The sequence below is a fragment of the Halichoeres trimaculatus genome, unplaced genomic scaffold (assembly GCF_033239565.1).
Source record: "Halichoeres trimaculatus isolate MK-OKI-2021-1 unplaced genomic scaffold, fHalTri1.1 fHalTri1_scaffold_10, whole genome shotgun sequence".
Lineage (NCBI taxonomy): Eukaryota > Metazoa > Chordata > Actinopteri > Labriformes > Labridae > Halichoeres > Halichoeres trimaculatus.
In genome coordinates, this window is record NW_027437187.1 from 25,221,421 (window position 1) to 25,243,488 (window position 22,068).

The 22,068-nt window shown below is 39.6% G+C and overlaps 1 protein-coding gene across 2 annotated transcripts in view; it reads left to right on the forward strand.

Annotated features, from left to right (window-relative positions):
- The window catches only part of nell2a (neural EGFL like 2a), a 99,214-nt gene that overhangs the window by 9,283 nt on the left and 67,863 nt on the right, over window positions 1-22,068 (forward strand). For both annotated transcript variants that reach the window (XR_012598895.1, XM_074677799.1), the window contains exons 3-9: window positions 3,562-3,712; window positions 6,061-6,234; window positions 11,593-11,689; window positions 15,485-15,557; window positions 16,609-16,691; window positions 17,095-17,223; window positions 20,352-20,454. Coding sequence is in view for 1 of the 2 variants with exons in the window: in XM_074677799.1 (XP_074533900.1) it covers window positions 3,562-3,712; window positions 6,061-6,234; window positions 11,593-11,689; window positions 15,485-15,557; window positions 16,609-16,691; window positions 17,095-17,223; window positions 20,352-20,454 (810 nt within the window). In the remaining variant the exon portion in view is untranslated. The remainder of the gene's footprint in view (window positions 1-3,561; window positions 3,713-6,060; window positions 6,235-11,592; window positions 11,690-15,484; window positions 15,558-16,608; window positions 16,692-17,094; window positions 17,224-20,351; window positions 20,455-22,068) is intronic.

Here is a 22,068-nt window from a genome sequence, read left to right on the forward strand (position 1 = left end):
TCTTCTGAGTTTGTTTGGGAACATTTTGATGTAACATCAAAGCTATGCAGCTCTTTGAATTATTCAAGGAGAAAACAACTTTTGAGTTCAATGAAAGAAAAAATGCCTTGAATTTTTACATTTCAGTTCCACCCAAACCACAATACCCAGTCTGATCATACCTGGATAATATTTTGCCTTGTTTGCATAATGAGGCTCACAGGGATTTCATGTCAAAGCCTGAGTTTATTCCTTGACACTCACTATGCTGTAGGCTTTTGCAGAATATAGGTTGTAAGTCACGTTTTTCAGGGAGAGAATCGGATATAAAACGGTTGAGAATCTCCTCTTCTTTCCAACACAAAGAAGTCTATTATAGAAATGCAGGCAGAAGTGAAAACGCTGTGTGAGAAAAGGTTTTTGGCAAAGCTGGGTGTTTCCGGACTCCCATGCTGTGCTGCAGAGCACCTGTTCTAAATGCTAAATATGTGAGCGACTGATTGGTGCAGAATGCACTGGTGGGAATGTGGAAGGATTACAGCGGTGTGGGTACTGACGGTCAGACAGAATAAGACCACATTAGACAGTTTAGGATTAGAGGTGAAGCTGAGGGATGGAAACAGTAGCCCGAGTGTAACCATTAAAGCACAACATACCCAGGAGATAAGATTAGGTTATAGCCCAAAGCTGCGCTTCCTAGAGATGCTTTTGAGCCTAAGGCTTTTGAAGATCTCTTGTCAGCTGATATAACAGCTCAAAAAAAAGGTTTTCTCACAATCAGCAGGTCCCTGGATCCTGTAAACAATGAGGATTCATGACAAGCGCTGTGTTATTGCACTGAAAAATGTGCTGATTGGAATTTTATGCTTAACATCATCATTTTCAGTCTATTTTGTGTCAGAATCTCACATCAGAGTGGTCGTTATGAGCAGGTGGCTGCCCCATCCAGGCGCCTGCCAATAGATAATCGACCAAAGGGCCCCCTCAGCAGGGCCACATTGATTTGGCAGAAGAGAAAAGCTGGCCCTCTCCTCACAGCACTCATCTGCTGCTCTTTCATGTGTGTTTTGAGGAATGCAGAGATGTTGCTGCTTTAGCTGACTTGATATTCATTTGAGTGCATGCAAAGAGGGTTCGAGATCACCAGGCTTTTTCACACAGGCAACCCCGCACAGACCAATCTCATCACTCTATCCGAATGAGGAGATGTCTCCGCCCTCCAGTCCCCCTGAGTCTCATTTGATGCAGAATCATTCCCCTCCAAGTACAGAGACCAGCAATGGGAGTCATTCACTCATAGATCAAAGGGCTCATGGCTGCAGAGCTGTGGAGCAGCACGGTGCTAGAGGTTCCTCTATCCTCACCATCCCCCCTCTTCCTCATCAGGCCCCTCTCAGTGTGGACCCCGCCCTGGCACCTGCTCCCACTGCGCACATTTTGCTCATGATTGAGATGTCAGCATTCTTGCTGCTCAACACATGGCATGGCAGGAGACTCAATAATGTATATTGTCGTTGTCACTGTTAATCCAGTCTAAGTCACTGTGGTCAGATTTGCTGATACATTTTTTTTTTCCATTGATGACTTATGGTAGTTTACTTTAATGCATGTAAAATGAACAGGTATAGGGCTTCAGATTTTTATGCTGCTGGAAGTGGATTTTATCTGTTTGTCTTTTTAACGCTAAATTGTAACAAGTTATCTGAGGACATTTAATAAACACTGGTCTAGACAGTACCCATTTATACAAAACAAAACCAAATACATTTTCCATCATTTTCTTAGATTATTTTTGATAGCGCTCATTTGGATTTGCTTATTAAGTGGGATCTGTCGATGGCAGCAGATTAATGCTCGGCAGAGCTCCTTTCGCAGTCATTGGACCATCTGTCCCACCTCAGCCAATGACACTGGAATGATATTCCTCTGCCAATGCAAAATGCATGAAACTGTGCCCCGTGCATCTCCTCTGGTGAGCAAAAAATCCAGCGAGTGTTGTTGTTGAGACAGAAATGACGTCCCAGATGAGCCCAGGAGCCTAGAAGGCTAATGCTAGCTCAGTTTGTGCTTCAGCAAAAGATGAAAGTATGAGAACACGCTTTTATTTTTTTCTCCCAGCATTTCATTGTATCATACAGAACTGATGTCTTTACTGTATGCCAGTGCTTCCTGTTTGGCATTGCATTGTGTTAATTGGCAACTCCCACCAGCTGGAAGTAATGTTTATACACTAAGGAGAAGCCGCTACGCTAGCTTCCTGGAGCGCTTAAGTGTGCCAGGGCATCTTCCATGCACTCCATAGCTGGAAGTGAACTCTTTGATGTGATTGCTTCTGAGAAACGTCATCATTTATTGATGCTTCCATTAAAGTAGCATAGACGTCTGTGTAGAGTCAGAGAGGAGGGAGGCTGAGCACTGGTGGGACCGAGAGCTTACGAGCTAACAACACAGAAAATGCCCTCCCCTCCACACCAGCATTGTTAGCCTTTCATTACTCCTTTACAGACCCTCAGCTTCATAACTCTGCTCCGACAACAAGCCAAGGAGACAAGCTTTGATGATCCACTGGTTCAGCTTATGGCAGGTTGATGACATGACCACTGAAGGTTTAAACTGACTGGTGTCTTCCTGTTTTAACTCAGATTCTTTTCAGATTAAAAGTCATCATTCATTCATTTCTTATCAAAATAGTTTTGGGTTCAAAGTGGATACAAAGTTATATTAAAATAAGTTGAATTGAGAACAGAAGGGCACATGGTTTAAAGCTTTGCATTATGTGTCTGTTTTTAACAATTTAATTGAAACATCAGGACAAATTTTCATCACATTTCTCAAATAGCAAATATCATCACCCTTCATTTTGCATTCATGAATTCAGATTCATGAAGAGTTTATGTAAATACATAAAATATTTACAAAATATGGCTGGAGAAATCCCAACCAAGTGTTCTCTAGTTAAGTACTTCATGTTTTTATGTCAAATAAGTTGTCTCTTTAAAATGTGACTGCACTGTTTCACTTTACAGCAACGTGTTTGGACATATTTCCCCCTCTGCAGGATACTCTTAACATGCTTGGTATTCATTGAGACTATTATAGCTGCATTATTATTTCTGTGTTCTTGTTCAAGAAACCAATGAGTTGATATGAAAAAACGCACTTGTTGATTAATTTAACAAGAATATCAGAAACATGTTTTGGTTTTGATTCAGACACACTGTCTTCGAATGTCGGCACACTTCAGCTAAACACTTAATTTGACTGTTAATGGTGTGATGTGCATAGATTTTCATGTTTTTATTCATAAGTAAAACGGAGCTGGATTGTCAGAGGATTGTGATGAATTTTTCCTCATTACGTTCAACAGAAGTCTTTTAAAACACGCACATTAAGCTCTGGATGCTAATGATCATCTGAACCCAAAGTTGTCTCTAATTGTTAGGGCAGATTGCACTGAAGCCCATTTCCATTGGTGTTCGAGTGTGTGACTGAGAGGCAATTTGTAAAGGGCTTTAGATAAAAGTGCTTTATAAATGCAGCCACTTTCCATTGAAGTTTTCTTCTGTCTTCTTCCTCCTGCAGGGTCCTCCAGGGAGGTGGTGGCTGCTGTTGAGGTCTCCGAGCAAATGGTGCAAAAGCTGAGAGGGAAGAATGAATTTACGGTGCTGGTGACCCTCAAACAAGATCACCTTAACTCCGGGGTCATCCTCTCTATTCATCACTCTGAGCACAGGTGGGACCACTGCACCTTTTACTTTATGTTGTGTCAAAATACATAAAGTAGGATTCTCTGTGCCGAGCTATGGTTTATGACAAGACTTTTATAGCCTTTTTATGGAGAGATTTTTGCAGAAACAAGCCAAACGGATGGGTCCACTGGTCCTCGTGTCTTTTGCAACAATACATTTTTTCTGATTTTAACTAAATGTCTTCACGCAGAAGACATTTGTATTGATTTCCAGCAAATTTTCGATAAATACATCTCAGTGAGTGGTTTAAAAAGCTGTGTGAGTTATGACCTCAACCTTTCTTCATATACAGTTTTAGAGTTCCCCTTTTATGTGTAGCCTATTTTAAAGTTGCTTTTTTTCTCCAATAGTGTTAGCCATAACAGTCCACCAAGTCCATCAATAGGTTATTTATTACCACCACCAAGGAGGTTATGTTTTCAGGAGAGTTTGTCTGTCTGTCTGTTTGTTGGTCTGCGAACAGCATAACTCAAAAAGTAACAAACAGATCTTAATGAAATTTTCAGGAAATGTTTACAATGAGATAAGGAAGAAGTGATTACATTTTGGAGGTGATCCAGATCACTGTCTGGATCCAGGACTTTTTTAAAGGATTCTTTATCATTGTGATTGTTGATTGTGTTTTTTTTTTTAGTGATGTGACCTCTTGGTCTCTAAAGAGGCAATGAGACGCCCAAAGTTGGCTGTTGCCATACTGGCAATTTTTCCTCTAACTAACTTGTGGGTTGTGAAGAGGCTAAGAGATGGAGCTGAAATTGGAGCGTCAGAGTCTGGTTATTAGCAACACATGTGCCTACCAGCCTCTCAAATGAGCCATGTCACTAATTATGTGTAGTCATGTATAACTCGAAGGCTCTTGTCTACACATGAACAATTATTCGAATAATAAACCATTTCATTATAGACTGTGATTGAGTGTCCTTCACTTTTAGAGCCTGCCGCAAGTGGACACTGAAAGAACTGCACTGTGCATAGAGTTAATTTTCAACAGCATGATTTCCACTTGGTTTAGTTGTTGTTTTCAAATTTATTTATGGGCCTCAAATATTATGTCAGTATTCAGAAACAAAGTGAAAGACAGTTTTTGTACCTACCTGTGGTGTGAAAATAATTTAATATGCATAATTTTGCTGTGTGAGGCAGAACCAGAGCTGTAAATGTCACAGAGATTGCATTTTGTTGTCACTGCTAAGAATAATTAGCTCTTCTCTATGTTTAGCCCCACTCTCTGTTTTGTCTTATCAGCTGTCTGTAATGTGTTAAATGAAAGCAGAATATTTGTATCTGATGAGCATTTAGATGTTTTACATGCCAGTCTAGTAAACACAAGCAAACCACCCTGTACGCCAGCGTATTATTCTTCACAGTCCATCAACGATCTGAACATTGAGTCTGCAATCGTGGATCGAAAACAGATGAGACGCTATCTGCAGTTAGCATGCTAATGTTTTCCATTAGTTGGTGGGAGCTGAGCCGTTGGATGATCACAACAGCAATCTGAATCCTGCATAATGCGTTGATTGAACAGTTTGTACATTAAAGTCAGTCCTGAGACGAGAGCTCACAGGGATGTTAATGACTTTCCCTGCCACTGATTAGCTTTCCCAGCAATTCATATGCGACAAAGCAGCGCTGCATGGTTTCATTTGGAAACATTGCAAGGACTAATCTGGCGTCACAAGCGATGGCTGGTGCGTTTATGGAGGCAGGATGAATGTGTAGCATGACAGAGGCACAGTCAATCTATCAGATCTTGTTTGCAGATAAACACTTCCATTGCTCCACTTTACTTGAGTGCCTATTTTTCTTACGAATAATGTTTCCAGCAAATGAGCCTGTTTAAACAAGTCTGTCTTTAAAGGCTGAGGTGCTGAGTGTGGATCGGCAGCTCTTTCCATTAGTGTCACTATGCTCTGTGATTCTCAGCAGAGTGCAAAGGAGGGTCCTGTTAGAATACTAATACCCCAATGTAAAGACTTGAACCTCCACATATAAGTGTTGCTGATGTTGCACTTAACCATATAGTGCCATTATGCTTGACTAGTGATGTGAATAAACTCTAAATGGAGCAGATGTGGGTGCACTGTTTATAAAATGAGGGACTTATTATCTCTTAGCTGTGTGCTGAAGGAGCCCTCTGTTAAGTCTTCTAGGTGAGACGGGTTTATATGCCGACAGAAATAAGGGCTCGGTTCCAGTAATGACTCTCTAATGCAACGGGACAGACTGTACAATGCAAGGAATGCAAATGCTGGGGAAAAAAAAACATGACAGTCTGGCTGTTACTAGAGGCAGTTTTTTCATTTTTATTTTTGAATTTTGTACTCTTCAGGTTCCTGGAGCTGGAGAGCAGCGGGCAGCGCAGCGAGGTGCGCCTTCACTATCGAACCAAAGGCCAGCAGGCACACACAGAGGTGTTCCCGTACAGCCTGGCTGATGATCAGTGGCACAAGGTGTCTGTGGCTGTCAGTGCGTCTCATGTCATCCTGCACGTGGACTGCAACAGGTGAGGCACCAACGATGAACTTATGAGGAAGATAGGACAAAATAATAACATACCATTTACAAAAATGAACATGCAGTTTCATGAAATTCTGTCTTTCACCACAGTTTTGTCATTATGTTATTAATTCACAATCATATAAGAGCATATTTCCAGGATAAATTAATGGTCTTTTAATTTTCCACCATTTAATAACTATTATAAATGGTCTAAATATGGTCCACTTTTGTTGCAGTAATGCATTACTTGCTATAAATCACATCATTTCAGATAAAATGAGACACTAATTCAAAATAAAATTTGCCCTCACATGCAGGCAAACTAAAAATAAGCAAAACGTGGTTTAAGTTCTGTATAATTGCAGGATACTGTCAGCATCTCTTCTCTGTTTCTAGATTTTTCTACCTCAGATTTCAGATAAAACATTTTACATTTCATTGCTGCTGGGGAGAGAGCTTTTTCAGATGACAACTTCCTCTGAACAATTCATACCATCTGATCTGTTCTCAGTTAATATTTTATATCTAGGAGTGATGCTCCTAAATGTGATGAATTAACCCAGAAATACTAGAATATGTCTGACACTCATGAAATTCATCTTAAGTTTGATTTGTGCATTCCTGATGTCTCTCCGTTACACACTTTAAGGAGAAACATTTACCTCCTAATCCAGATGTTAGGTGTGACATCATTTATAAACTCTTGCTAACCCCTGCTCTTGTGAATATAAGCCTAATACATTATCAACGCATGGTTTGTGTTGGGAAGCAACGTGTCATCTGATTATCAGCTTAGTCTGTCATCAAACACATCTGAGGATTAAACCAGCAAAAGATGCTAGCTCGACAAATACTGTTCCATCTAATACCAATCATTCACTAACGAGTTCAACAAATGTCGCTGAGATTAAGTTTCCCTTTTTGTTCTGTTTTCACGGCTCTTAAAATTTAACACATTTATGGAGCATAAGCTGCTGATACCGAGCCTGTCTCCACTTTGATAACTACCTGCATGCAGTGAGTCAGAAGACGGAGACGGAGTAGAGCTGGGCTCAGACTATGATCTGTGTACGCCTCAGCGTTGTATTTCACTGCAGCTATTTTTGACATTATGTCCAGCTTATTAAATGTTACAATGCCACTCTTATCTGCGTATGCTACATCTATAACTTAGAGATGACTACAGATTCCATAGCTTTGTGCTAAAGTCAGAAACTTTATGGGAATTTCCCCTTCAGTCATCAAATAAAGTGATCAACCTCAGCCATCGCTACTTCTCTTTCTCAAAGACGGAAGTTACAAAAAAGGCTAACAAAGGTCTTTGTAGATTCAGATCTGTAAGGAGCAGTGTCGAACAAAGCACCATGACATGACAAGAATACAACATAAAAGTGACCTGGGCCCGGAAACTGTTTGGGATGAAGGTTCAAAGCCACAACTATAAACTGACAAACTCAAATTTATGAAGACAGTATTTGTCACTTTAAACATGTTAGAGGAAAAATAAATAAATAAAGAAATAAATATATATATATATATATATATATATATATATATATATATATATATATATATATATATATATATATATATGCATATTAAAATCCAAACAATATTCCATAAGTTGGTTGTGCTTAATATGATACAAAAAATTCAGTCCACAAAATAAAAGACATAGGTGCTGCTTTTGGTCTCTAACCTGTTTTGTGCAGCTCCAAATAAGTTCCTGAGTTCTTATCTCATCTTCCTCTTTGCCTTTCAATCTGCAGAGCATAACTAGTGATATCAGTTAAAAAAAAAAACACAAAATGAACAAAACATAACGATTGGAAAAAAACTAAACAAAGCAACAAGCAGTAACTTTAGATGATGTGCAGGAGGGGTCAGAGAAACTCATAAGGGTTTGCCGAGTGGCCCTACTAGAGACAAGGGCACAAAATTAAAATAAATATCAAGCAGTTTAAACAGATAAAATACAGTCAAAAAATACTCAATACAGTGCTAGCAAAGGAAAGATAGGAGAAAAGTAGAAAGAAAGAAGTGAAGGATTATGATGGTGCACTGGTTAATCTGAACACCAAGTAGAAATAGGATTTTCTCCTTTGTTTGCGAAATTAACTACAAATCCAATCCAGTGCAACAGATGAGTCTCTGATAGTGATCTCAGTAAGAGGACTGGGCATGACTTGCAGCATGGATTTCATGATGAGTTTGACATATTGGAAGATAAAACGTTATCACTTGAACCATTCTCTAGCTGTCCAAGTTTATCTTTTTCTATTTAGTGCAAATGAGCTGAAATAAAATGTGTTTTATGCAACAAAACTATCTTCAGAAGTTGTTGCCAAACACCTTATCATACTGAAAGGTAAAGGTAAGGAATCAGCATATGAACTTATTAAGACAAGGGTAAGTGCTGTACAGTAAAGCTGAATGTGGAGTTCGCTTGAGTTCAGGGCAGATGGTTGATGGGAAATGGATAGCATTTAGCAGGGCTGTAAAGTCAGAAGAGGCCTGTAGAGAATACTTGTGACGGTAACAACAGATGGCATTTCCGACCAAAGGGGAGGTATTAAAACTTTTTGCTGTCCTCTACAACACAATTTACAGCCAGCTTTTATGTAACTCTCTGAAACATTGAGGAAACAAAGAGGATCTCAACAACAGCAAGATGAAACAATAGGGCATCATATTATTTAGGAGCATAAAGTATGCTGTGCACAGGTCTTCTTTAGAGCCTCATACTTTCAAAAGGCATGCATGTTAGTTTCATTTGTGTTATTCCTGGACAGTTCAGGAGGGGTTGCCTATTTGCCTGTAAGAGTAGTGGCTACAGCAGTGCGTTGGCATCACTCTGCAGAGAGCTGCGAGGGGAGCTGTTGGGGGATCACATTGTTGTAAAGCCAAGATTTGGACTGACACAGGGACATGGATCAAAATTTAATCCGTGTCTCACCCTAAAGGAAGAACTCACATCAGGCTGCCCTTCTCTGCTGTCTTTCTCCTTAGGTTTAATATGGATTGTAGGCTGATCGGCTTTCATGAACTCTGGTCTTTACCCCAGGAATGTGAAAATCATTGTATGATATTAATGTTTAAACATCAACTAAAAAAAACTCCTATAGAGAGACTAAAAGACGTGAAACCAAAATTCAACAGGCAGCTGCTTGGTGTGCTTCTCCTCTAGTTACATTTACTGAACAACGCCACACACCTGATGCTCTGCACACACTGCACACCTACAGCTGGTGACCTCCGTCATCTGCTCCAATTGATCGTCTCTAAGGTTGATGGATCATCACACATACATTTGACCCACATCATATGTGCATCTGCTGTGTGAAAGGGTTGTTACTGTGTGAGAGTGAAGATCCTCCCTGGCACAAAAGAAGAAGCAGACGGAGGTACCATGTGTATCACAAACAGCATGTGACCATCTGAAGCCTCCTCGGGAAAAGGGTAAACAGAAGGATTTAACAGGGCAAGACCTGCCGAGGAGAACAGGGCAGCAAAGGAAAGTGTGTTTCCATCATTACTGAGCAGATTGTAAAGGAGTCCCAGAATGACAACAAATGGTTAAATTCCTGATCAATCTTAGAATAAAGGAGGGCGTCAAGTTTGAAGTGGCCAGACAGTTTTGAGACCCAGCGGGGAGACCAGACAGAAACAAAGCACAGGTCACTCAATGCTTATGGAATACTCTGTGGTCATGTTGAGACCATCAAATGTTCAGACTGAGTTTTGTGTGTCAGAATAAGAAATCTTCCAAAGCCAAATTTGAGCTTACAAAACCACAGTTTATGTTCTTTGTCAAACTTAACAAGCATCCAAAGTTTGTTTGAATCACATCACAGTTGACTGGATGCAGAGTTTCAACAGTTAATACCATGAACTGCAGTAAAAACCTGACCACTGGTGTTTCAGCTAAAAATGCCACCATGGTAACATCCTTCATTTTCTGTTCAAGATGTTTCTGGTAAGTGATTTTATACATTATAATGGAAAAAATATCAAACCAGGGTTGGGCTGTAAGGCTGTAAAGACTCTTAATGTGTTCATCAAGGCTTCATCAAGGTACACACAGAGCCAAGTATTTTAAAAAACAAAGACGCCCCTCCCCTTTGTTTTTTAAAATACTTTCATCCACATGCACCAGGCAAATCTGCCGATAAGTGCGGCTTGAAGCCTGCCAAACCCTTATTTGGCAGATTTTCTAGATGTGAAACCTGTGCTGTCCAATCAGATTGAACCCTTGTCATTCAGCTGTTTCCTGTCGTCTACGCCACACAAAATCACGAAACTAAGAGAGTCTTCACAAAAAATTGATTTTAGTAATGCAAAACTGTTGTTTTATGTGGATGACAGGTCTAACCGTATATAATACATGGAGTTTCCCAGATACCCGCTATGTGTGGACATGGCCTCGAGCACATAGCTAATAACCACCACAGCTACTGACTCATCTGGCTGAAACGGAAACACTAGCTGCTACAGCCATGATTCATTAGGGATTCATCAGGTCTTGAGTCTATGGATTACATATTGAACCTGACTGCCAACCATGCAACAAACAGACATTTTGATGCTGAGTAGTCTGTGTTTACTGCTGTCCTGTGGATAAAGCAGTGCTTCTAAATATCTGCTGGTTTTGTTTGGTAAATTTACTGAGCTTAAAAAAGGGTGTTCTTTTAACCTACTGTACATCATCTTACTGTAGTGGTTGCAGGCATTAAAGGGGCATTCCGCTCATTTCAGTTTATTTCATTACCAATCAAACATTCCTCAGCGCTCAGCCAACATCAATCCTCGTGTTTTGTAAGTTGAAGTGAATTTCCATTCAGCTTCCAATGTTTTTCAAATCATTCTGGAAATGTCATACACAGTTTATCAAACAATAACCTACTTTGTACAACTCTGCTCAGATTGTTCATTAAATTCCAATCAAAAGGGGGGCTGCATTCAGTGTGACAAGGTTGAAGGTAAATTAATATTTTAATACCCTATGGGAAAATTAGCTTCTCGAACAGATGAAAAATTATTACATGAAATACAGAATTGTGCTTTCCTAAAAGAGCAGTGCTTAGTTATTTTTGTTTTGCTGGTTGCTGATCTTCTTTACTTTTATTTTTTTCATTTTCTGGTACAAAGTTGAGTTTACATTTTGTGTCTGCCTTAATCTTTGAAACACTTCCCTGTGATTCACATGTTAAGAATGATTCTTAAACTTTCTCATATCATTCTGACTTTGTGTAGTGTTTAAGTTTTTACCATATGTGAAAATAGGTAAAAAATAGGATATGTGTATAAACAGATTTCATAACCTGCAGGGATTCCTCCTCATCACTATGTGTTTGTCTTACAGAATCTATGAGCGGGTGGTGGAGGCTCCTTTCATGGACATACCTGAGGGCGCTTCCTTCTGGCTCGGACAGAGAAACGCTGCCCACGGCTTCTTCAAGGTTAGCTCCTCCTTTCCGTGTATTGATGTTGACGTCTGTCCTGATGTGTGATAAATGATTCAGAATGCATGAAGCAGAAATGCATCTGGTCTGTTGGTCTGCTCTTTAGCCCTTGTACTCAGTCTTGATTTATACTGTATCCTCTCCCTCTTTGTGCGGCTTGTTTGGTTTTATTTATTACAGCTGTTGGATTTAATTGTGTGCATTTCTCAAGGCTTACCATTTTAATTTGAGGGTTGCACCGGCTACCCAAGGAATTGACTTTTTTTTCTCTTTGTTGTCATTGTTTGTTCCCGTTTCCCTTAGTCTGCAGCTCAGCCCAGCACAATTATCTCAGCAACCCCCACAGCGCTGATTTGGGAGAAATCATTAAATAGCCCCTGGACCATGCTCATTAAGTTTTGTCTATAGTATTGTTTATCACACAGGGAGTCATATATTGCCTCTCCCAATCTGTTCTGTGCGTGAAAATTTTCCACCTGGGGAGACATGTTTGGGCTGGATGTCAGCTCACCAGCAACTACAACTATTTTAATCAGTCTGCTAGTGAGTGGTGTGTGCTTTTGTGTCTGAGTGTGTGCACCTGTGTGTGTGGTAATGCTTCACACATTGTGTCCAGACTGTTGGATTTCCTCTGTGTTAATTGGTAGATGAAAGAAGCCTTCGAGGTCAGCCACTAATCTTGTCACGTAGTGGCATCTCTCCACGCCTCTCTCTCTGAAGCCTTGATTAGTTGCTAGGAAGGCTCGAGTCCTTTAAAGAGACACTGCTTCATTAGTACACATGCACACTCCCACATGAAATGAGAAGTCGATGTGTATATGTGGGTGTCAGAAGAAGACAAGAAAATCATAGCCCTAACAGTGGATTTAAGGACTTGAATTAGAATGAGTGTCTATCCACACCTTTGCCGCACAGCTCAATTGAGTATCTTTGCAGTCCGCACACATCTGAAGGTAGATAAATCCATTTTATCTTACTTACTCAGTGTCAGAATTTGTACTTGCTGTGTAACCTGATGGAGCAAATTGGTCTACATCCTTCTCTAAAAGGCTGAAAACAATTTACTTTTAATTCCAGCAATCCCAAATGCAACAAGAAACAGCAAACAAGATTCTGTTTTTCATGTCAGATTTCATTCCAAAGTTATTTTTTAATCTGGCCTGATAAATCTTCTCTTGATTGTTTGTGCTCGGTGGAAAATTACGTTTCAGTAATTTCACTGCATCAGAAGTGATTCAACCCTCGCTCTGCCATTTGTTGTTTTTCACAAATTCACATTTCCGGTACAGATGGAGCAAAGCGCCGCCGACGTCCCACGTGTTACTGCAGGCGCGCTGCAGTGAACTGACACGGGGGGATTCTAGTTTGAAAAGTTTTAGTTGCTCAGAGCTGACGAACAAAGTCCAGCAACTTGTCATTTTGATTGTACTGCAGTACAACAGTTATTTGGTGGCAGCAAAGTCATGCACACATTTTTCAAACACCAAGTGTAAAAGTGTCCCTGTTGTAGATACCCAAATAATTTATCGACTCTTAAGCTTATTTTTCTCTTACTAATGAAACTCATTGTTTCTTCATAGTTCTATAAGCCTTTCATTCAAATTCATCTTCAACCTTACAGGGATACAGACCTTACCTTTTATGTGATAAAAATCAATTAGTTAGCTGTGAATGAATTATCAGATCATATAAGATCATGGAAGGTGTATTGGTTTAAATATAACCTTGAACTAACTTTGTTTCTGTGTATTTTATTTTCATTTTCATCAAATTTACTTATTTTACATCCAAGAAGCCAATCCATGTCAACTGAAATGTTATTCTGTCACTTTTCACTTTGACTCACTTTAACAAAAGCTGACTTATGTTTCAAGTAGAGATAGATACACAGATTGATAGATACTCAATCAACCCCAAAGGGAAAATCAGGCGTATAGAAGCTTCAGGGACATTTTTGTTGCACCTAACTACATTGTGTTTGGTGGCAAACTGTATGCCATATCGTGAAAACTGACTGTTTTCTAAATGATGTCTTTATTTAGACAAATCAGCTATTTTGACTCCTCTTGTGTTTAATTCACAGACACTAGACACTTTTTTGGTTGCAGGTAGAGATGGGTACCAAATTAGATACTTTTATGGCTACTGACCGAATTAAGTCCGTAATACCGAGTACCGATTCAAGTAAGCGTGTCTCTGTACCTAAACACATCCTTGTGACTTTGAGGGAGCAGAAGAGTAGGCCATTTTCCATACTGGACATGAACACAGCATTGCAAGTTAATCTACTGAGAAATAAATAAATTAAGTTGAAAAATTTTTGAGATTTTATTATCAAACACATTGATATTTTTTACCACTTAAACACACAAAAGTGCTGAAAATGAGTACGGTTAATACCCAGTACCAAGTTTTAGGCATCTGTACTGCGTTGTTTTAAACGTGAAAGGTACCTGTGTTACAGGCAGAACTAGATGAATGCAGAGATCACAAAGTGAGCTGGGAAAAGCTCTGAAACATATTTCATTCTCATTGAAAAAAAAGAAAGATAAACTGAATGAAACATATAGCAAAGCTTTCAGATCTGTACACAAGGGTAGAAGCTGCTTAACTCAGTCATATGTATTAATGCTCAACAGAAAAAGATTAAAACTCTAAATTATTTCTGGTTTAAACTTAAATTATTTATGGAAACGAGATTAAGAAACAAATTAAATCAACAAACTAAACTGATTAGTTAAAATTATACTTTCCATTTGAATATTGAGGAAATATAATTTTTCTTTGTGCACATTCCTTTTACTGAAGGAGCATATCTCATCAGTTAAAAGTTACCGTACACTGATTTGTGGAAAGAAATATGCACTATGGCTCCAAATGGGGTCCTAGGTTTAAGATGTGTTTCTAATGAAGAAATACAGTTAAAAGTTTGACACTGTACTAATTTATTCATATTGTTAAAAAATAAAACAAAATGAGCAGCTGCATTTTTATTTTATGTACCATAAACTGAAGAGGCAAGACAATTTAAAAAACAATTTCTCCTTAGTTGCACCCTCTGACGTCTGTAAAGGAAATAAATGCACTGAAGGAATGAAATGGGCTATGTCTCCATGGCAACCCTGTGTTAATGTGTGTGTGTGTGTGTGTGTGTGTGTGTGTGTGTGTGTGTGTGTGTGTGTGTGTGTGTGTGTGTGTGTGTGTGTGTGTGTGTGTGTGTGTGTGTGTGTGTGTGTTTAGGGTTCGTCCACAGGAGAAGAGTAGTTATCAGTCAGGTTTTATGAGCTGAATTGAATGTGTAACTCCACACTTTGTTCATCAGAGGCAAAAAAACAAAACAAAACAAAGCAAAGAAAAGAAAATCTTTGTAGTTAGTTTATTGTCAGTGGTTCAGTTCACTTCCTATTTGTGTTTAGGTACATAATGATTCATCTAAATGACGATGTGAGTTGCATATTACCCCACATCCAATTTCTTGGTCTCTCACTCTCTGGATTTAAATTACATTTTTAATTTCTTTCAGATTTACGACTGCTTTCCTGCTTTCACTTTTATGACCCCAGTGGTCATAAACTGCTTTCATTAAGGGCTGTTCGTTTTGTTTGCATGTCCTGCTTGTTCCTTATTCTATGTTAGATCATGTGGAAAATGTACCATAAGCACATCAGACACCATGGCCCCCCTCGGGTCTTGAACCAGTTACTACACATTAACATGCTCTGTGTCACTTTATCCCCTGTCTGCCTTGTGTGTTATTTTTCCTGATTTTAAACTTTGTTTCTCTTGATGCAGGGAGTGATGCAGGACGTGGAGATCCTGGTGATGCCACAGGGCTACATCTCACAGTGTCCAGATCTCAACAGAAGTGAGTGCAGCATCATACTTCACATATTTAAGCATCATTTTCACAGAGTGTGTGATTCAAATCACCTCTGGTGCAGCTCACTTGATCGTGCTGGTTTTGTGTTTTATCGAAATTCCTGAAAAAATCTGAAGTCACTGGAGTAAAGCAGCTTTAAAACAGCGTCACAAATGAGAAACAATCCTTCTCCATAAAGCTTTGGTTGATGAATTGATTTGTGTTAGTCAGTTAAAAAGAGAATTCTCACTGTCTTTGCTGCTATATTTGAAGCAAAATGAAACTTGATCCAGTTGCTTTGAAATTCATGAAGTCAAATTTTGAGGCTTAACAAATTTTTGCAAACCATTTCCACTCCACTTATCTCCACAGTGATGCACTTTAACTCATATGTTGTTAGCATACCTGTTTGAAGGGGAATTTTTTAATGCCCAGTTCCACCGTGGAGCCTGCTGCAGCGCACGCTAACTACAAACAGTTTTTCATGCTATCAGACGCAAACACAAACATCTCACACTTTGAAACAACTTTAACAGATTTTATGTCCCTGCACAGCTTAAAACAGCCAGAGGACACTGCTTACTGCTGTTTGAAGAACTTGATTTCCTGTTTTGCAAAGAAAACTCAGAATAATCATCCAGTATGAGAGAGGGAAGGGAGAAATAAACTGAGCAGCAATGGTGAAAAGATCCTGTGAGGGGGAAACTCCAGTTTTGGTCTGATTTTGTTTCTCCCTTGGACAAAGCTGTAGCTCTTACCACTGCTTGTATTTTCCTGGACTTAGAGGTTGTTTTTTTCTCTATTAAGACTTCATACTGCTTCCTTTTAAATGTCAATTTATTGTATTAATTATGGATCTTTGTTTTGGGACATGAACCCTGCTATACTAGCTTTACTAACCAACCTTTTTAATTTACTTCTTGATCATTCCTTCATACGTAGGTGTCAGTGCTATTTTCAGTTTCTTCTATTTACTTGATTTTAATCATCCTAAATATTCATTATTAGGCCTCTTTCATTATACACTGACCCTTTGTATTATCCCCTTGTGTCCTAGCATGCCCAACCTGTAATGATTTCCATGGACTGGTGCAGAAAATCATGGAACTGCAGGATATTCTTGCTAAAACATCCAGCAAGGTAAAGAATTCCATAATCTAATTTATCTTAATTTGATGTTTAATCTACAAATTGAGTCTTTCAAAGAAAAACAGCATTTAAGAAACTGTTATGATTGTGAATGAATGATTTGATTGCCTTAAATGTCAGCATGTTGATCTATTGCTCCCCTTTGTGTTCACTGCAACAGTCAGTCAGTGACATATTAACATCCATCTGTGACTATTGTTGAAGTCTTTTCTGTGTCGATGCAGAGACCGTGTGTGTAAATGGGAGCAATCACGTCTAATGACTGACTTTTGTGAAGCTGTTGGCTTGCTTTTAAATCCCAGCTCTGTACATGTGGATAAAGACATACAACCAGGCTGAGTCTCATCCTCTCTCGCTTCTTCTCTTTGTGTTTTGGGGGGGACGGCGTGAGCAGCTGTCCAGGGCTGAGGAGAAGATGAATGGGCTGGATGGATGCTATTGTGAGAGAACCTGCAGCGTCAAGGGGGTCGTCTACAGGGAGGACGAGGGCTGGACAGATGGCTGCAGGAACTGCACATGCTCGGTGGGGCTGGATACACTGGTGCTAGACTCTGTGTGTGTGTGTGTACCTGAACATGTGCGTCTGTTTGAGGTTGTGTCATGCATGTCATACATGTTTGCACGCATGTGAGTGTATTGTAAAGTAAATTGATATGCTTGTTTTGTGTGAGGCTCGATTGCTGATGTATGTGTGTGATTGTCTTCAAGAGAGGAGGGAACATGCATTTTTCATCACATCTGCAACAGTGTGATGTTTTGCGTGTGCGTGGGCATGTGTGTGTGTTAGTGTGTGTTCGTTTTTTACGCTCATTGCTTCCATTGTAGGTCTCTTCTTTTGTTTTGCTCCCTCTGTTCATCAAGTGTGTGAGGGTTGGGGGTGTGTTAGGGTGCGGTGGAGGTGCAGGGTGCAGGGGCTCCATTGTCAGTAGCTGGAGTTCTCATTATTTCCTGTGTAAGAGAAAGGTTGCCCCAGTTACCCCAGAAAAGCTACTGTATTGAAAACCCCCAGATTAGACACATGAACAGCAGTGCTTAGTAACGCTCTACCCTCTCAGGGGTTTCATTTGCTGCTGAATAATGGCTAAAACCAAAATTAGGAGTGATGAAAGACCTGGGGTTTGTAGCACCTCAACATACAGTTTTCACCATCTGTCAGTTTTTTCAACTTTAAAACATGAAACTCCTGCGCTGCCACTGAACCTCTCTGACAAGCCAATGAGAAACCTTCATGCACCACTACCCCAACATGGAAAAAAATAGGAAATCACATATCTCTCAGTGCACCGAACCTAATTGCTCTTGACAGATGATAATTATCATCGGGGATTTGTTCTGCCTACTCATCCAATGAATTCGCTCCATACGCCAGGAACTGTGTGTTTGCCATTCCTGGGCTGCAATTAAGGAATTAGATGGGATATGTTTCTTACCTTATGTGTGGCAATTAACTGGGACCTTTAAAATTCAAAGGTCATGCATTAAGATGTTATCAATTATGTGGATCAGGCTCATAGATGTTGCTGTCACAGAGCTTTCATCCGTGGAAGCAATGTTAATTAACCGGCACAGGGATGGGAAAGCTGCAGAAGAAGAGATAGCATTTGAATACTTCGCCTGTACCTCTGGGTTCATGAGGAAATCCTGACGAGGTTATGAGTACATTAACAGTACAGGAGCATACCTTCGAGGTTTCCCAGTAACATCCATTCCAGTGTGTTTATTTAAAAATTCAAAAGGGTGGGGAGCAGAAAATCAGCTGCATGATGGGAAATTTTCAGCATGTTGTTTGTTAAACAGGAGGTTGATTAAAGTTGCAGTACTTGACTTTAACTAGTTCTCTTGTAAGGGGGTTGAACAACAAACTAAAGGACATCTTTTCGGCTCAAATCAGTTGTGTTACATGAATTCTTATAATACTTGTTCGTATAATCATTAAAACCACGTGATGTCTGGGTCTGCTTCTATCAGAATTCTGCAATTACCAGAATGGAGGGATCCTTATCACTATTAATGTGTGAAAAAAAAGCATAAATATCAAATGATATAACTTTTGTCTGATTCTGATCAGTAATATACTGTCAGCATGATTCGTGCGATGCGTTAAGATTTTAATTTAAAAATTACATAGTGCCCTGAATAGATTTTATTCTCTACATTTGCCCATAACTTCATGAATCCTTGTAGGGGGGTTAATGATATTAATCGGATAGTTTACCTGCATTTTGTATTCTTCTGTTAATCATATAAGGACATATCCTTATATGGTTGTATTGCAGCTAGTCAGGTTATCTACTATAAATAATTACTGGTCATACATCAGGTATCATATCTATCAAAATGAATCATGTTTTATTGCAATGACATCATATTGTATGGAGTACCAGTGTGTGGTGTTCAGTGGTATTATTATAGTATCAATATCAAACTTGTCATATCATATGTCATGTGCAACATTGTGTCTTACCAATTCGTATGGTATGATATTATATTCTACGGTATGATATTGTCCGGTCAGGTATCCTATGATAGAGTTTTAGTATCGCAACATACCGTACCTAACCAAATTCTATCTGATCAAATAATCTAGAGCCACAACATATCCTAGTCATGTCATACCCTACTGTACGGTATCATACTGTATGATACCACATGGTATCGTACCGTACTGCACCATATCACTCTGTACCCTTATGTATCGTATCCTATTATATCTTGTTATATCTTATAGTTTTGTGTAGTACTGTACTGTTTTTGTAGCATGTCATATTTTTTCAAATCGTGTTGTTTCATATCATATCAAATAATATCATTTTGTATCTTATACCGCATCGTCTCATACCATACTTTACCATAATGTACCGTACTGTACCCTACTGTATCATACCACATGGTATTGAACTGTACTGTACTGTATGTTATAGTATCATTCTGTATCATACTCTGTATCATATCATACCGTACCATACTGTAATATACCATACCGTAACTTAACACGCTATATTCTGCTGTATCATACCTTGTGGTATTGAACTATGCCATACTGTACCTTGCTGTACTGTGCCGTACTACACCGTACCATATCGTATCCTACCTCACCGTACCGTACCATACCGTACCATACTGTACCGCATCTTATCGTATCGTATCGTATCGCATCGTATCGCATCGCATTGTATTGAACCGTATCGTATCGTATCATTTCATACAATACCCAACTGTGCCTTAGTGTACTGTATAGCATCGTATCATACTTAACCATTTAGTCTTGTACCCTATTTTTACGTATGGTACAGTGCCAAACAGATTTGTGTCATATCACACTGTTTCGCAGCTTTTTATATTGATCATTTCATATCATATTGTATTGTACTGCACCATATCCAACTGTAATGTGCTGTGTTTTATCACATCATATTGTAAATTATCAAACTGTAAGTTACCATACCATAATGTATCTCTTCTGTTTTCTTAATTTTTTGTAGGGTATTTTAACATATTTCATTCTACTATATTGTCAGATTCTCTGCTTTTTGTAACCCTTTGTATTGATGTGTATTTATTGATATCAGCCTGAAATATATTTAAAGTCAGTGGTCCTCTATTAGTCACCCTTTAAACAGTGTGTTTGGCTTTCCTCTCACTCCTCTCCAGAACGGCACCGTGCAGTGTGAGGCCATCTCCTGCCCTCCTCCTCAGTGCCCCACAGGCACAGTGCCTGCCTACGTGAAGGGAGCCTGCTGCAAGGAGTGCCAGCGTGAGTGGAGCACCCTTAACACTGTCACCCTCCCACACTTATACAAACATGGACACAATTGCACACAGCAGAAACAACAAACCAACACCACCGGCACCAGATTTAGAGCGCACATCACGCCTCCACAAGGGCTGCCTGACAATTGACCAGGGCTCTGCTGTGTTGCTAAGCTACCTCCTAACATGCCTCTTGAGATGAGTCCAACCTTTTGCATATACATAGACCGATCAATTATTCACTAGCTGGCTTCAAAACACAGATGGCCACCAGTCACACTGACATGAGCCAGTAAACGTGGGAGCCCTGCATGTGATTTGAAGTAGCTCTTATATATGGCAGACGTGTTAGGTCTGTGATGAAAGTGAAGAAGAAAGAAATGTTAAATGCTTGAAGTTATGTGGACTCTTACAGGCGAAAATGCCTTCTTAAATGTCCATTTTTTAACTGCTGAGCGCTGATGTGTTCTTGTTGGATAAATAATTCTGTTTCATCATGCATCTACATTCAAGGTCTGGGTTTTTCTCCCCCCGACAAGTCTCTCAGTTCAGCAATGAACTCTTACTAGCCTCCTCAATGCAGTACTCATACTTTTTCAATTCCCCTCTCAATAAAAATGGATTTCAGAAGATATTAGCTTTTTTCACCCTGGCATTCTTCTTATTTTAACCCAAATGAAGCTTAAGGAGATGCAATGAATTCAGTTTAAATACACGGACAGAGCTGCCAATCATTGTATGAAACAAAACCTCGCATAGAGCAATGAAATTAATTAGCGAAGAATGTCTTTGTTCTCACCTGTGTCTTATAGAAAGCTGGAGTCTACACCATGAAGAGAAATTACTCCTCGTTCTCCAAGCTTATTTCACTTGAGAACTTTCTCAACACACTCTCCCACACACTGCTGCCAAGTTAACGCTTTATCAGCTCGAAACCATTAGCCTCGGATTGTAATCGGGGCTGCCACACAGAGGCTTAAAAGCATGACTCCCAATCTTGCTGCTGAGATACACAAATATAAACATGCAGCAGGTAATCCCCTTAAACTCGACACCTCTGTGTGCACTTATCTCAACGAGGTAGACAAACACATAGCTAATTACGCATGCTCCAGCTTTGGAGAGAAGAGAGCGGCAAGTTTCCCCGCAACAAAGACACGATTCGCTCTCCAAATTAAAGCCTTATCTGGCAGCACAGAGGCCTTGCAGGGAGGAGTTGCAAGTCTGTTTTTTTTTTTAAAGATGGTCTGTCAAGTAATTCGTCAAATGTCTGCTTCAGAAGTCCTCCGCTTTCATGACGCACCGCTTTGCGATAGAGCTTCACCTGGGGTGTCAATCATTCCTCATCTTCCGATCAGTTTCGAATCAGTTTGACTGCAGCTGCTCATAAAAGCAGGGACTGGTTAGAAGTGATTAATTCTCCCTTACAGTGAAGAGTTATTTCTTCCTCTATGTGTGAATTATCCCATTCGAAGCATTGCTTTAATGGGTGTGATATGCCTGATGTGGTTTGTCTCCATTGAACCTGAGGTCTTAAAAAAGCTGTAAAAAACACAGAGGGATTTTATCACAGTTGTAAAACAGTTTTGTTACATAAGGCGCTTGTTGTGCTCTCATT